The following is a 14,328-nucleotide window of genomic DNA, read 5'->3' as shown; positions in this document are numbered from 1 at the left end:
CTAATTTCAGTTTTAATGTATATAAAGAGTTATGAAATCATCAAAGCCCATAATATGTTTACATTATTGAAGAAATAAAACTAAGCAGTTGTGTGATGAAAATGTTTACTCGGTCAATCAGGATTAATGAGTATAGAGGATCAAGTTTGGCAAAATTTAAAATATTACTTAACGATAAGAAATTGATAGATGTATCTCATAAATGCTTTATAGAAAAACGGCAATGGTTAACTTAAAAAAGCCGAAACACCAAAATTATTTTCTAGCAAATTTCTAATATGCACTAGAAAACTGGAAAATGCCTTTCTCTCTTATCTAATATTAAATCTAACAAACAGCATCGCTAAACCAATGCTTCGAACTCTCAGTAATAAACTGCGAAAACGAATACAAACGTGATATATTTTTAAATTAACCTTTAAATTTAAATGTAATTTATCCTCATTTTTTTCTCTTTTTAATAGATTATTGCATATGTTGCATATGATTATCGAAGCACGACATCTTAATTAGGTTGACCATACTCAAAAGAATGTCTAGCATAAAGTTATAAAAAATAAAATAAAACTCTTATAAAATTACATGTAATATCCTCCATATATATATATATATATATATATATATCAGTATCTTCCTGTGCATAAGAATTATCTTAGACTTTAAATTTTATTAAGAAAATTGCCGGCTTTGACCACTTTACTAGTGGTGCCGAGTCATCAATATTTCAGTTTCCTGTTTTCAAAGTTTTATATGATAAACCAAGTGACGCCTATATATTGTCTACTTCGTTGATCCTCGCCAACTCTGTTCTTTGTATTCTGACACTCTTCTCTGCAGACATGTTGGTGTTGCCTTTTGCTATTGTTTTCCTTTTGACTGCAGCATTTGCGGTGTTATGTTCATGTGGCCATGCACCACTTGGTTGCAATGAAGAAGAAAGGAAAGCTCTTCTAAGGATCAAAGGAAGCTTCAAAGATCCTTCAAGCCTTTCATCTTGGGAAGGAACTAGTTGTTGCCAATGGAAAGGCGTAGGTTGCAATAATGTTACAGGCCATGTTGTCAAGCTAGATCTCAGAAATCCTTGTTATCCCTTACAAGGAGATTTTCAACCAAACTGTAAGTTTTACGATCATGTCCTCGAAGCTCAACATGTTCACCCTTCTATATTGCAGCTTACATATCTAACTTATGTAGATTTGAGTGGAAACAAATTTCTTAATAGTTCAATACCAGCGTTCATTCAAAAGCTGCAGCATCTGCAAGCCCTTTATCTCTCTGATAGTCATTTTAGTGGTAGGATCCCGTACAATCTTGGGAACCTCACAAATTTGCTCGTTCTTGATTTGAGCTTCAATGCTCTTTTGTATGCGGATGACTTCTACTGGATTTCTCAACTTTCATCTCTCCAATACCTATACATGAGTGATGTGATTCTTGATAAAGCACAAAATTTGTTGCAGTCACTCAACATGCTTCCTTCTTTGATAGAAATAGATTTGAGAAATTGTGGACTTGATAAATTGCACACCCATCAACATGTTAGCACCACAAACCTTTCCAGACTGGAATACCTCAATCTAGCAGAAAATGGACTTCAGACTCCGTTTTTGGATGCTTTTCAAAATATGACTTCCATTACAGTCATTGACCTTTCTCACAACAACCTGAATTCCACTCCCTTCTGGTTGGAAACATGTGCTAACCTCGACAGTCTATTTCTTTATAGTAATGCTTTTTATGGCTCACTTCCATCTGCTTTGCAGAATCTGACTTCCCTGGTTTCTCTCGACCTTTCACAAAACAAGTTTGATTCTGTTCCGGGTTGGTTAGGTGAGTTAAAGGGTCTTCAATACCTCAATCTTTCAAGTAACGATGTCAATCATATTGAGGGATCTCTGGCATCTCTTCTGGGAAACTGTTGCCATCTTCAACAATTAGATATGTCAACAAACAAAATTCAAAGTGATGCACTTGGAAACCATACGCAGTTTGAATGCATTAGGCACGATTTAATGTACTTGGATTTAAGTCACAACGAATGTAATGGTCCTTTGCCAGCATGGTTGGGACAGCTTGAAAATCTAAGTTCATTGATTATGACTGACAGTAACTTGGTGGGATCACTTCCTTGTGCTATAATAACAAAACTTGTCAATCTGAAGACTTTGGTGCTTTCCAACAATAACTTCACCAGTTCTCTTCCTGACTGTATCGGGGAACTTGTCAGTTTAAAGATTTTAATTCTTGCTTCCAATCATTTTGATGGGGTCATTCCAAGGAGTTTAGTGGAACTTGTAAGCCTAACAGATTTAGATCTTTCACGAAACTCTTTAAATGGTACCATTCCTCACAATATTGGTCAACTTCAAAATTTGTCGACCCTCTATCTTTTTGAAAATAAGTTACACGGAAACATTCCTTTCAGTCTTAGCCAGCTTCTAAACCTTCAGAACTTAGACATATCCCTAAATCATTTGGAGAATTTGGTGTCTGACATAAGATGGCCCAGGCAACTTGTCTACTTAAATCTCACCGATAATCGTATCAGTGGGTCACTTCCCCAAAATATTTCTGATAGCTTGCCCAATGTCGGTTACATGCTTCTTGGAAACAACCTTGTAAACGGTCCCATTCCAAACTCATTGTGCAGAATAGGCTCCTTGTACAATCTTGACCTTTCAGGAAACATGTTATTTGGTGAAATTCCTAATTGTTGGAATGTTACTCAAAGACTCGGTGTCATAAATTTGCAATCCAACAAATTATCAGGTGTCATTCCTAGCTCTCTGGGTAATCTACCCACGTTGGCATGGTTACATTTGAACAATAACAGCCTTCATGGGGGCTTTCCATCATCTTTGAAAAATTTAAATCAACTTTTAATTTTGGATGTTGGAGAGAACCATTTGTCTGGGATTATCCCTTCATGGATGGGGAATATTTTTTCCTCGATGCAGATTCTAAGGCTACGGCAGAACAGGTTGAATGGAACAATTCCTTTACAACTATGCCAACTTTCTGCACTGCAAATTTTGGATCTTTCAAACAACAACTTGATGGGTCCAATCCCTCATTGCATAGGAAATCTCACAGGTATGGCCTCAAAAAAGAATATTTCTGTAAATCAATCTAACAGAACTGTTGAATGGTATGAACAAGAGGTTAGAGTGGTCATGAAAGGAAGAGAACTTGAGTATACAAGAAATCTAAAACTTGTGGTAAACTTGGACTTGTCAAATAACAATTTGGTTGGATCTATTCCAGAAGGAATAACATCATTGCGTGCATTGCATGGCCTAAATCTATCACACAATCGTTTGTCAGGACATATCCCCAAAAGAATTGGAGATATGAAATCACTAGAATCTCTTGACCTTTCCCATAACCAACTTTTTGGTGCAATTTCAGAAAGCATATCTAGTTTAAGTTGGTTAAGCCACTTAAATTTGTCCTACAACAACCTTTCAGGACCAATTCCCCAAGGATCTCAATTATCAACCCTTGATGATCCTTCTATTTATGGTGGCAACCCATTTCTGTGTGGACCTCCACTGCCGAATAAGTGTTTTCATGATGATTTCCAAGGAGGTGATGAAGATGAAGAAAAAGATCACAAAGAGGATAAAGTAGAGAAACTGTGGTTTTACTGTGTCATTGCACTTGGCTATTTTATTGGATTTTGGGCTGTGACGGGAAGCTTGTTGTTGAAGAGAAGTTGGAGACTTGCTTACTTTCAATATGTTGATGAGTCTACACAGAGGATAAATGTATCATTGGCAATACACTTAGCAACTTTTAAGGAAAGGTTGACTGGAATCGTGAATCGTGGTGCTGAGTGACACATTATGGTAATCTTTATCCATTCTGTCTCTTTTATGTTATTGGAGGATTCACGTTTATTTTGTTTAATAAGTAAGGATTTTGTAAAATAGTAATAAACGCATTGTAGAATTTCTAGTTTAACTAATAATTGCTAAAATATTGCAGAGTGTATCCTTCTCCAAATAATCTGAGTCATACAACCTCCCTTACACTCATGAGAAAGGTTGATGTTTTTTTTACTTGAGAAATATAATAATAATAATTATTATTATTATTATTATTATTTTTATTCATTTTTAGTTTGAACATGAAGAAAATCAAAATACGTTTTCATATTTCTGACTTTTGCAAGAGTTTTTCTCAGTACCACTGTTGTGTGTAACATCCTAAAATATAGCATAATATTATATAAAAGAGTTATTATACCAAGAATATGATAAAACAGTTATTGAACATAATATAAAGAAAAATTTTACAGTCATCTCAAAATAACTAAATTTAAATTTTATATACAACCATCTTACCCCAAAAATATTTTAGCCCTTCCACTACCTTGACATCTTCAAACACTTAATCCTCTTGATCAACTTTGGCTTGCTAGGCTTGAGTTCCTTGTCTCTCATTAAAGGGTGGTGGTGACTAGTCTTTCTCTTTTCCTTCTTCCTTTTTTCTTCATCTTTCACTTAGCACTTGGAGCATCTTCAAGGAAGGAAGAATTTGGGGCAGCTTGTAGTGCTCAATCTAGTTGTCTCCTTGTGTCCTAAAAGTCCTTTAATCTCAAGGTCTACACGATGCTTTTGAGGCTACAGTCCTCCTTATATGAACATCCCCCTACATACACTTAGACACAACTAGGCTAAAGCCACAAATTAGCCCAATTAAAAGTAAAAATCTATTTACAACAAAAGAGTTAGTTCTATATACAAGATCAAGTCTACACAAGTTAAAAACCTCACAAAAGTCTAGTATTAACACGAGTCCCCAACAACGGTGCCAAAAACTTGTTGAGTGATTTCAGCAAGCGCACCGAATCGCTTCAAGTAATAAACCATGGTAAGACCAGATATCGTTTTCCCAAGAGACTCGTAATACTAGAGAATTGTGCGATTAACAACTCATTTAAACTTAATAGAACAACATTCATTTACAAGCATGTGCAAAGATAAATTCACAAATATACAATGGTTGGAATTTGGTCATTAAAGGCACTTAGATATGGAAAAGATTAGAAATGATATAAAATGACATTGTTAAGGTTAGTTTTCACCTATTTCACTCTTGTGCTTACCCAATTTCATCTTCTCTCCATCAATTTACTAAAGTCAATCGACAAAAACATTCTAGCCCTAATCCCTTAGGTGAAAGAGCCTAGGTTTTCCTTATTAAACTCCAATACCTTGGAAAATCTAACAAGCAAACCAGCATTAAAGAGCTAGGATCTTAAGACAACATGTGAATCATCTTCCATCCCTAGAATCAATGACCACAAGGACCCTTGTTTCAGTTCAAGGTTCCATCTTACATCTCCATAATCCATGAAACCCCAAATTCAAGTCATGAACATTCCTATTACATGCAAGCTTTAAGATTGGAAACAAGAATACTAACAATTGATAGAAAAGGCATATATATAATCAAATCAATCATCAATTACACAAGAATTCATAGGCTACATCTAACCCTAACAAGATGAATCTGGTTCTCCACTTCCATGGAGAACCCTAGAGCTTACAAACATGGATGGAAGAAGAAGGAGACACAAAGGAAGAGAAGGAGATGTTCCCACAAGCTCCTCACGCCCTTCATGAGCTCCAGCAGTGAAATCGCGCCTCCAAAGACCCAAAACCCTTCGCGTTTCTGCGTTAAAAAGACAAATTTACCATGTCAGCAAAAAATGGCGCTCCAACCCCCCTGTGTGAGGGGGGCTCAAGCGCACGACAGTCATGATGCACTGGCGCTTCAGCGCCCTTGAGCCAGGGGGGCCCATCTAGGTTCAGCAGCATTACTTCTTTTTCTGGTTTTTCTGCAAATTTGCTTGCTTTTGTGGTTGGTTCAGTTCTCTACATTGTTGGAGATTCTTCCAAGCACATTATTAGCTACAAAATAAAGGGATTATAGATGAAATTACATCAAAGTAGCCCAAAACATAATTATTCATAAAACTAAGATAAAATAGAGGATTAAGCAAGTTACAAGCTAGAAAAGAGTTGATTTTGCTACTAAATTCATGCTTAGAGAATGGTAAGAATTAGCATTATCAGTGTGATGTTTATTTTCTTTTGTGATGATCATCTTATTAGTGGGAGCATATGAGAGATAGGTGTTGAAGTATCATAGTAGAGAGCAGTGATGTTGTAGAACGTCTTCTTGATTATTTAGTCTTTTAGATATAATTATTATTATGGTTATTTATTTTAAAAAATTGTATTAATACTAATAGATGATAAATTATTTTGTTTAAATCAATTTTATATCCAAAGCTGCTTAAATTTGGGATGTTACATTTAATTTCAAGCAAATATATAAATTTGAAAGAAAATAATCCAAATTATTTCTATTATTATATTTTCTTTTCTTATTTTTTTGGAATATTTTATAATGGCTGATGATTATATAACTTAAGACAAAATTTTGGATAAACTTATTTCAAATTAAAAGAATAAAATATTTTATTATGAATGTATAATGCAGAAATAAAATATTTAAAATTAAAAGAATAATATTTTATTTTCGAATTCTATAATAATATTTTTAAAATTGTACGATAAAAATTATTTTTTATATTATTGTTCGATAATATATATTATATTATTATATATATATATATATTTCTATATTATGCATTTCTCAATGTATAATTAAAAAAAAATAGACTTAATCCTTTTGAATGTAAAATTTTCGCAAAAATACTTAAACTTAAATTATTAATAGAGATTGTTTGACTCAAAAACCTTTCAAATTAAACAAGTTGTTATAAAATAAAAAGGTTAAACCGATATTTTAAAATAAAATGAAGTAACACATACAAAAAGAAATCATAGACGTGTAGGAAGCAAAAACACTAATTCAATGGCAAAATAAAACTTCTAATATCATTACAACAAATAAAATATTTATGAATTGACTTCTTCTGTTTACTGTAACTAAAAAAAATACAACTAAAAACGTCACAGCTAGATGGCTCCAGTACACAAAGGAAAAATATATATGAAATTTCTCCTTCAGATTTTGACTTTAAGGTAGGTTACATTTCCGGAATTTTAAAAAAGAATAAAAAGTTTGAAAATTTAGTCTCTAAGAAGTCCAATTTTCACTTGGTCGTATATTAGTCTATTTCATTGGATATATTTATATTAAAATCAGTATTATTTGCGAAAAAAAAAAGGATAACCTATCATCGTTGCTTGACTTTTGTGTAAAACAATGTTCCAAATTGAGAAAAAGGCAAAGATAACATTTAAAAGTAAGAACCTTTGAAATGAAGATCTACTGAATTTTATATAGATAATATATTTAAGCGTATAGTGTAGGTTGGGAGAATCTCATATCCTGTAAAAAGAATAATAAAGTGATAATCAATTTATAAATTACTAATTTTTAGTTAATGCTAATAAGGATTTTTTTTTAATTAATATCGATCAAAGTTATGTTCGTGTAGTTATTATATATGATTGATATTGCTTAGGATTATTTTTTTTAACTCGTGTAAGCTTAAAATTTCATGTTTATAAGATTAATAAGGATTGATAGACGAGAAAACCCTCATTGACATCGATAGAAAAAATGCTTATGTTTGCCTAAAACTAAATTCGATCAGTATTAGTTGAACGGATTCCAACTAACATCAATTGAAAAAATTATATTTGATATAAGTCGAAAAATAATATTGATGTGGGTAAAAGAAATAATGAATGTTGATATTGACCAAAATTACCTAACCAATGCATACGTTCATTACATCAGTGATAAAACATATTTTAATGATGTTTGTTAAAAAGTAAACTGATCAACTCTAACCTAAGCAAAATTATCAAATTCAACAAATGATGCCTTGACCAAGACTGAATTGAGGTGAGAAAGAAGAATACCAAACAATTTAAATTCTTACTTTGTAAATGAAATTTAAAATTATATAATTTTAAGTAATAATATGTGCACAAGATGTTGTTACAAGAGTAGGAGCTCAAAAGTAACAAATATTGTAAAATTCGTGATAGTTTAAAAATAATGAAATTCAATTATTTTAATATTAAATGAGTTATTTATAAATAATTTTGTTATAAATGAGTTTGATTATTTTAAAACATATCATCTCTTTAGAAATTACTTTTTTTAGAGTTTTCTATCTTTTCTCTAAAAATTCTAACTCCTGAATCATTTGTTTGATGATCAGGAAGTTCCTATGAGATCACATATGAGTAATCTCTATTTCTAACCTATCAGTTCTTTGTTTAGAGCAAGTAAGTTTTTACCTCTTTTTCCTTTCGTTCTTTGTTTATGATCATGCTTAGGAAACCCCGACGCATGTATCATTAGTGTTCATTTCTTGATTCATTGTCAATTTGTGGTCTTAAGGACTATTTCCTATCACAATTTGGTTATTCGTAGGTGTTTTTAGAATTCCTTGTACGGAAAGCAAAGCGTGTTCATTCTTAGAGCTCTATAGCTTCGGTGTAAGGTAAGGGAAGCTAGTGTTTGTTTTTCTATTATGTTATTTGTGTAAATTTAGTGCTTGCATGTATGATAACTTGATTCGAGTGAAATTGTAGGTTGTACTAATATTCATAGTGTTTAAATGATGATTAATGATTATGTGAGGATTGAAATGTTTGATATGGTGTGTTTGTAATGATATTGTTATGATTGCGTATAATGAAGGGTATTGATACTTGGTATTGAATTCAAAGTGGTTGGAGTGAAGATTAACCAAATTTTTGAGTTTTAACGTAAAAAGAAAGATTTTGATGGGTGAGTTTGAGAAATAGGGGCTGAGGTGAGAAAACCATTGTCATAGGGTTGTTATGAAGTGATTTGAGACTTGTTATAGGAAGTATTTAATGGAAGTTTGAAGAGATTTTTTGTGTAAAAATTGGGGTTTTGAATAGTGAGAATTTGATATGAGGGGTATAAACTGTATTGAGAAGTTTGAGGTCTGTTAATAGATTATTTGTGACTTTTCTAGGCATCTAAATTAGTAAAATCTTGCGTGGAAGTGTTAGTTTTAGAAGAGGGTGATTTCTTAGTTACTTTTAGTACTTTTGGGGGGTTTAAATTGTTGGAAAATGAAAGTAGTAAAGCTGGAAGAAAACTGAGGTGTTAGGGTGTATTCTTGAATGTATTATGACTTTTCCATGATGTTAGTATGCTGATATAGGTGATGGAAGAAGTAGAATGGAGTTTGGATAGCTTAGAGGAGTGATTTGGTTTCAAGTGTTCAATATGAGTTAGAGTGGTGTTTCCAGAGGTTTTTCAATGTTTAGAAGGTCCTAGGAACCATTCAAAGTTGTGGGGTAAGTGTGTGAAAGGATCCAAAAAGTGTAGAGTCTTTTTGATAGCGCTCACCTGAGTGCCCAAACTGGGTGTTGAGCGCTTGTTTCCAGTGGCCAGGGTACTGAGCGCTCGAGTGCCACTAAGCGCACATTAGGCACCACTGCACCAGATTTAGGGGAGGGGGTGTTAGGGTTCTGGATATTAATTTTGGATGTTCTTTAGGTCATTTTGGAGGTTTTGGACCCTTTCGGAGCTATTGGTGAGAGTTTCCAAGCTGTTTTCCTTACCTAATGTGGGTATCAAGATGCTATAAAGAAAAATTGTTTTATTATGTGATTTCTAATTACTTGTAAGGGTGTTTCTATTTCTCATCTTGACATTCTAATGGTCACCCATTCTCAAGTAGAGAGGGGTGAGGCATGTCATGAGAAGAACAGGAGGTCCTAATCTAGGGGTATTACCTTGGCCTAAGGCGAATGATAACGAACTAACATTGTGTGATAGCTTGGGGTGGGCCAACTGTTTCACCACAACAAGTGCCCGAACTGTCATAGCTCAATATTCATACTAATCTGGATGGTCAAGTCAAAGAGTTGTCATGCATAAAGTGTTTGGTTGATTTGGTGTGAGATATGTATCATTAAGTAAATGTTTAATATGTTTTTGATGTATTATAAAAATGTTTTGTATCACTAGCTTACCCTTGTTTTTGTCTTTGTTTGTTTGTTTGTGTTTTTTCTTTTGCGATGATTATCTTAAATGGTGTGAGCTTAAGGAGGACGTCTTTCCAGTCATTCAGTGTGAGGTTGAGAATGAAGCAACAACATAAATAGGGTTTTATTCTCCAAGTGTAAGATCTTTTTCATCAATAGTTTGTAGTTTCTGGTAAATTAATATCTATGTAATGTTTTATTTTGATAATCTTATTCTACTAAAATAAGATGTTAGAAGTATGGACTAAAATTCACCTCTTATTGTCGGAGTCATAAAGAGCATAAGAGAGTTTTTTAGAAAGTATTTGAAAAATTTCCATTTTTAGAATTTAAAATTTATTGTCTATAGATCAATTACTTTTTTAGAAAGTATTTAAAAAAGTTCATAAAAATAAATTAATCTTTGAAAAAATTTCGTCCAAACACATTATATGGCTTTTTCAAAAAAAATGAAAGAAAATATAGATGGGAAATCTGTTTTGTGTGAGTTTATAGTGTTGTATACTCATTTTATAATCCTAAAAACTTTAAGATTGAGGTTCATCCTTCTAAAGCTCCTAAAGGAGATTTTAGTCAACGCCTCTCCTCTTACTTGGATTAAATGTAACCTGGATTCTTTTCATAAAGACAGTCCTTACAATACTAGTTTCCAGACAATCCTTATAATTTTTAGAAAGTTTGAATATCTAGATAATGAGTTTTATAATTTCTTAGAGGTCCAATGGTGGTCGAGTTGGACTTTCTCCGTATGGCTATTGTTTCTTGCACTCCCACAATTACTCATTACATACCCACGACAGGAAAATACTTAATCATCTTTCACCACTGTACCATACTACTACCCCTACTGATATGACCACAGCCGCTCCCATCATCACAGCAGAAGAAAAGGAGGAAAAGAAAAAACAAAATCCAGAAAGCTCTTTCCAAACTCATTCCGGAAAACTCTTTCCAAAACTCATTCCATGTGTTCTGAAAAACTTTTTTTCAGAAGACCTTTCATATAGGATTGTTTCATAAAATTTATTCTAAATGACATTATATGTTCTGGAAAGTTTGTTCCAGAAATCCCATTCTAGAAAACTTGTTTCGGAATGCATTTCATGTATTTCCAAAATTTGTTCCAAAAATCTGGTTCAACAATTCTATTTTGGATATCTCTTTTTGAAAATTTGTTTAAGAAATGTATAATCCAAAAATGACCTTTATGAAAGATAAAATATCATTTTAAAAATTTGAAGGAGTGCATGAAGAAATTGTCAGGCTACAGGAAGTAAAACCCTGAAGTTACCCCTCTTGATCTGTACAAAAAGGACAAACAACTATTATGATGACAAAGATTATTCAGATCTGAGCAAGAACAGCTTACGCTGGTTATTGACGCAATGTTTCCTGATGGCTCATACCAGTATTTTTATTTTCTGTTTTACACTACTTTTCCAGTTGCATATTGATATTAAATTGTTACAGCATCGAGATATGGTTGAACATGGCGCACAAATAGTGAATATGGCACCAAAAATTGACTGGTGACTGATGTGAAGAAATGTAACATCAGTTAAACTCCGTTTAGCGCCATAATAATCTATACTTTTTTCAGATCTAGTCTTATCTTATTTTAGAATACACATAGGTTTCCCTTTAAATGCTTTCTGAAATGTATGGAACAAGGCACCTACATAATCATGCAAGAATTAAGTGAGATGGGATACATTTTAAACCACCGATACGAACAGATTTTTCCTATATCAAAAATGGTTTCTATGGCGTGTAAAGAATATGGAAGTTGAAATTTCAATTCATCTTCAATTCTTGATAACCAATGTCTCATCTTATTTCTCAATTATTACATTCAACTAACAAAATTGATATACCTTAATAAAGAAAACTAATCATGAATTTACCACATTATCAAATTCATATTTCCATTGCAAAGAGTGAAAAATCATCTCACTGATTCTGAATTTCAGGAAAAATAAAAATAGAAAAGTAAAGACATGACATGTAGAAAAGGGAACAAGCCCTTCTTAGCTTTCCCAATTAAAACATGAACATGATGTACAACACCATGGAAGAGTGCTGAAAGATCTTAATGTGAATCTTCTTCTTCACAGAATTTGGAATACTTTTCTGAATCCATCAAATTGTTTAGTTCGCCACTGTCGGACAGTTCAACCTTAATTATCCATCCATCTTTATAAGGGCTTGAGTTTACCTGTGTGAAGAAATGTAGGACAACATGAAAACTCTTAGTGTTTATAGAAAAAGTATTCATTGCAATACTTCATTGATACATAGGCGTAGTGATCCAAGATGTAGCATACAAAAACAACAAAGTACAAAAAGGGGGGAGAATAGTCAGTGCCTCTAAACTCAGCATACACATTTTGTCTTTCATGTAAAATGTTGTTCTTTAAGAATTAGGCAAAAAAACTCACCAAAGCAGGAGAGCTACTAAGCTCTTCATTAACTTCGACCACTTTTCCTGAAACAGGAGAGTTAATATCACTAGTTGCCTTCACACTTTCAACTGCACCAAAACTGTCTCCTTGTGTCACGGTGGCTCCCACTTCAGGCAACTCAACATACACAACATCACCCAAATGATCTTGGGCATGATCAGTTATGCCAACGGTTGCAGAATTTCCATCAACCTTGACCCACTCATGGGAATCAGCATACTTCAGATCTTTAACAACTGCAAGTAAACATGGACGAAGCCAACAATGCAAGTTAGATGTTCTTTTTCATATATGGAAGCCTTTATGTAGATGAACTACATAAATCTTATTTGCAACTACTGCGAAAACAACCAAACATTTCCATATCCTACAGGTTCAAATGCAATATTACATTTGACATATAATTGCAGATGTGGATAAGAGTCAGAAAAACATCAAAGCCCTTGAGATGTTTACATTTACGATATGAAACTAAGCAGTTGTGTGATGGAAATGTTTACCCAGCCAATTAGGATGAATGATTATAAAGGATCAAGTTAGGTAAAATTTAAAATATTACTCAACGACAAGAAATTGATAAATGTATCCCAAAAATGCATTGCCGAAAAAAGGCAATGGTTAACTTCAAAAAGCCAAAACACCCAAAATTATTTTCTAGCAAATTTCCAAAATGCACTAGAAAACAACAAAAATCCTTTCTCTCTGATCTAGTATTAAATCTAGCAAACAGCATAGCTACAACCCATGTTTCGAACTTTCATTAATAAACTCTGAAAACGCTTACAAATGTCAAGTGTTTTAAATTTTAATGGAATTTATCCTAATTAAAATCCCTCTTACCCCTTCTATCATTATACACTATCTATTACCAGCTCCACCCTTGTCATCCTCCTGTTTGATCATACCAGGTTCAGAACGCAACATATTCTATAGGTCACAGATAATACTGCCATTAAGAATGTGAAGATAATATTATAAAAGATTAGACGCATTATTTGTGTGCTACTTTTCAGGGAGGGTGGGTGGGTGCACTTTCCCCACACCACCGTTAGAAAGCTCCGTGCCATTAAAGTACATGCATAGATAATAACATCAAGGAAACGGTGCAAAAAAACAAAAAATGTGAACAGTGCCATCAAATTCAGAGATCTGAATCCACGCACTATAAGTTAGCACAATGATGAATGCACTTCATACATCAGAAATCGTACAAAGAAATATGAATTTCCAATCTCGAAAAGAAGAAACCCTAGATTCAGATCATTAAAGCAAATACATAGATCAAGATCCACATCATAGCACAAAAAAAGAAAAATAAATTTTGAATGATGAATGAAAAAAAATAAAAAGCAGATCGCAGCATAACAGAGAGAGAAGAAAAGGGTTAAGGAGAAAGCATGTTACCATTGGAAAAGCCTCTGTTGAAGACAGAGATCCTGAGATAAGAAGCAGCCCTTGAAGCCCATAATTGCCTGCAAGCCATTTCTCTCTTCTCTGTGTATTTGTGAGTTCAACACTTTTGCTTTGTGGTGATCATGAAGAGACAACTTCCCACTTATTTATATTGCTGAGGGTTGGTGAAAGTTTTCTTTCTTTTTTTATTCCTTATTCCTTAATACTATCTATTTTTAATTAAGAAAATATTTTATCTTTTTTTAAAACAAGATATATTCTCTCTTATTTTTTAATTATTTGGTGGCGTTTCAATTGGATTCATGGAGTGTCTCAGATAACACTACTACAAAAGCTTATTATAATAATATATTATATTATTATATTATAAGAATAAATACAGTACTAAAAATAAAATAAAAAATAGCCTTGTAAATATTGCCTTTTAG

The 14,328-nt window shown here is 33.0% G+C and overlaps 2 protein-coding genes across 2 annotated transcripts; one reads left to right on the top strand and one right to left on the bottom strand.

Annotated features, from left to right (window-relative positions):
- The first annotated feature begins 839 nt into the window (after nucleotides 1-839).
- On the top strand, nucleotides 840-3,878 carry LOC108324492 (receptor-like protein EIX2). Its single transcript, XM_017557438.2, has one exon. It carries the CDS (start codon nucleotides 840-842, stop codon nucleotides 3,837-3,839), a length of 3,000 nt encoding a protein of 999 aa, XP_017412927.2. The 3' UTR covers nucleotides 3,840-3,878.
- An 8,036-nt stretch (nucleotides 3,879-11,914) lies between these two features.
- Nucleotides 11,915-14,047, bottom strand: LOC108325071 (glycine cleavage system H protein 2, mitochondrial). The gene is made up of 3 exons (XM_017558067.2): nucleotides 13,892-14,047; nucleotides 12,464-12,723; nucleotides 11,915-12,240 (listed from the first exon to the last, which is right to left on the bottom strand). The coding sequence occupies exons 1-3, from the start codon at nucleotides 13,968-13,970 to the stop codon at nucleotides 12,115-12,117; spliced, it is 465 nt and encodes a 154-aa protein (XP_017413556.1). The 5' UTR covers nucleotides 13,971-14,047; the 3' UTR covers nucleotides 11,915-12,114.
- Nucleotides 14,048-14,328: the final 281 nt, after the last annotated feature.

This window comes from Vigna angularis, chromosome 3 (genome assembly GCF_016808095.1).
Source record: "Vigna angularis cultivar LongXiaoDou No.4 chromosome 3, ASM1680809v1, whole genome shotgun sequence".
In the NCBI taxonomy this organism is placed as follows: domain Eukaryota; kingdom Viridiplantae; phylum Streptophyta; class Magnoliopsida; order Fabales; family Fabaceae; genus Vigna; species Vigna angularis.
Note: the sequence above shows the minus strand (reverse complement) of the source record. Positions and strands in the feature narration are given on the sequence as shown.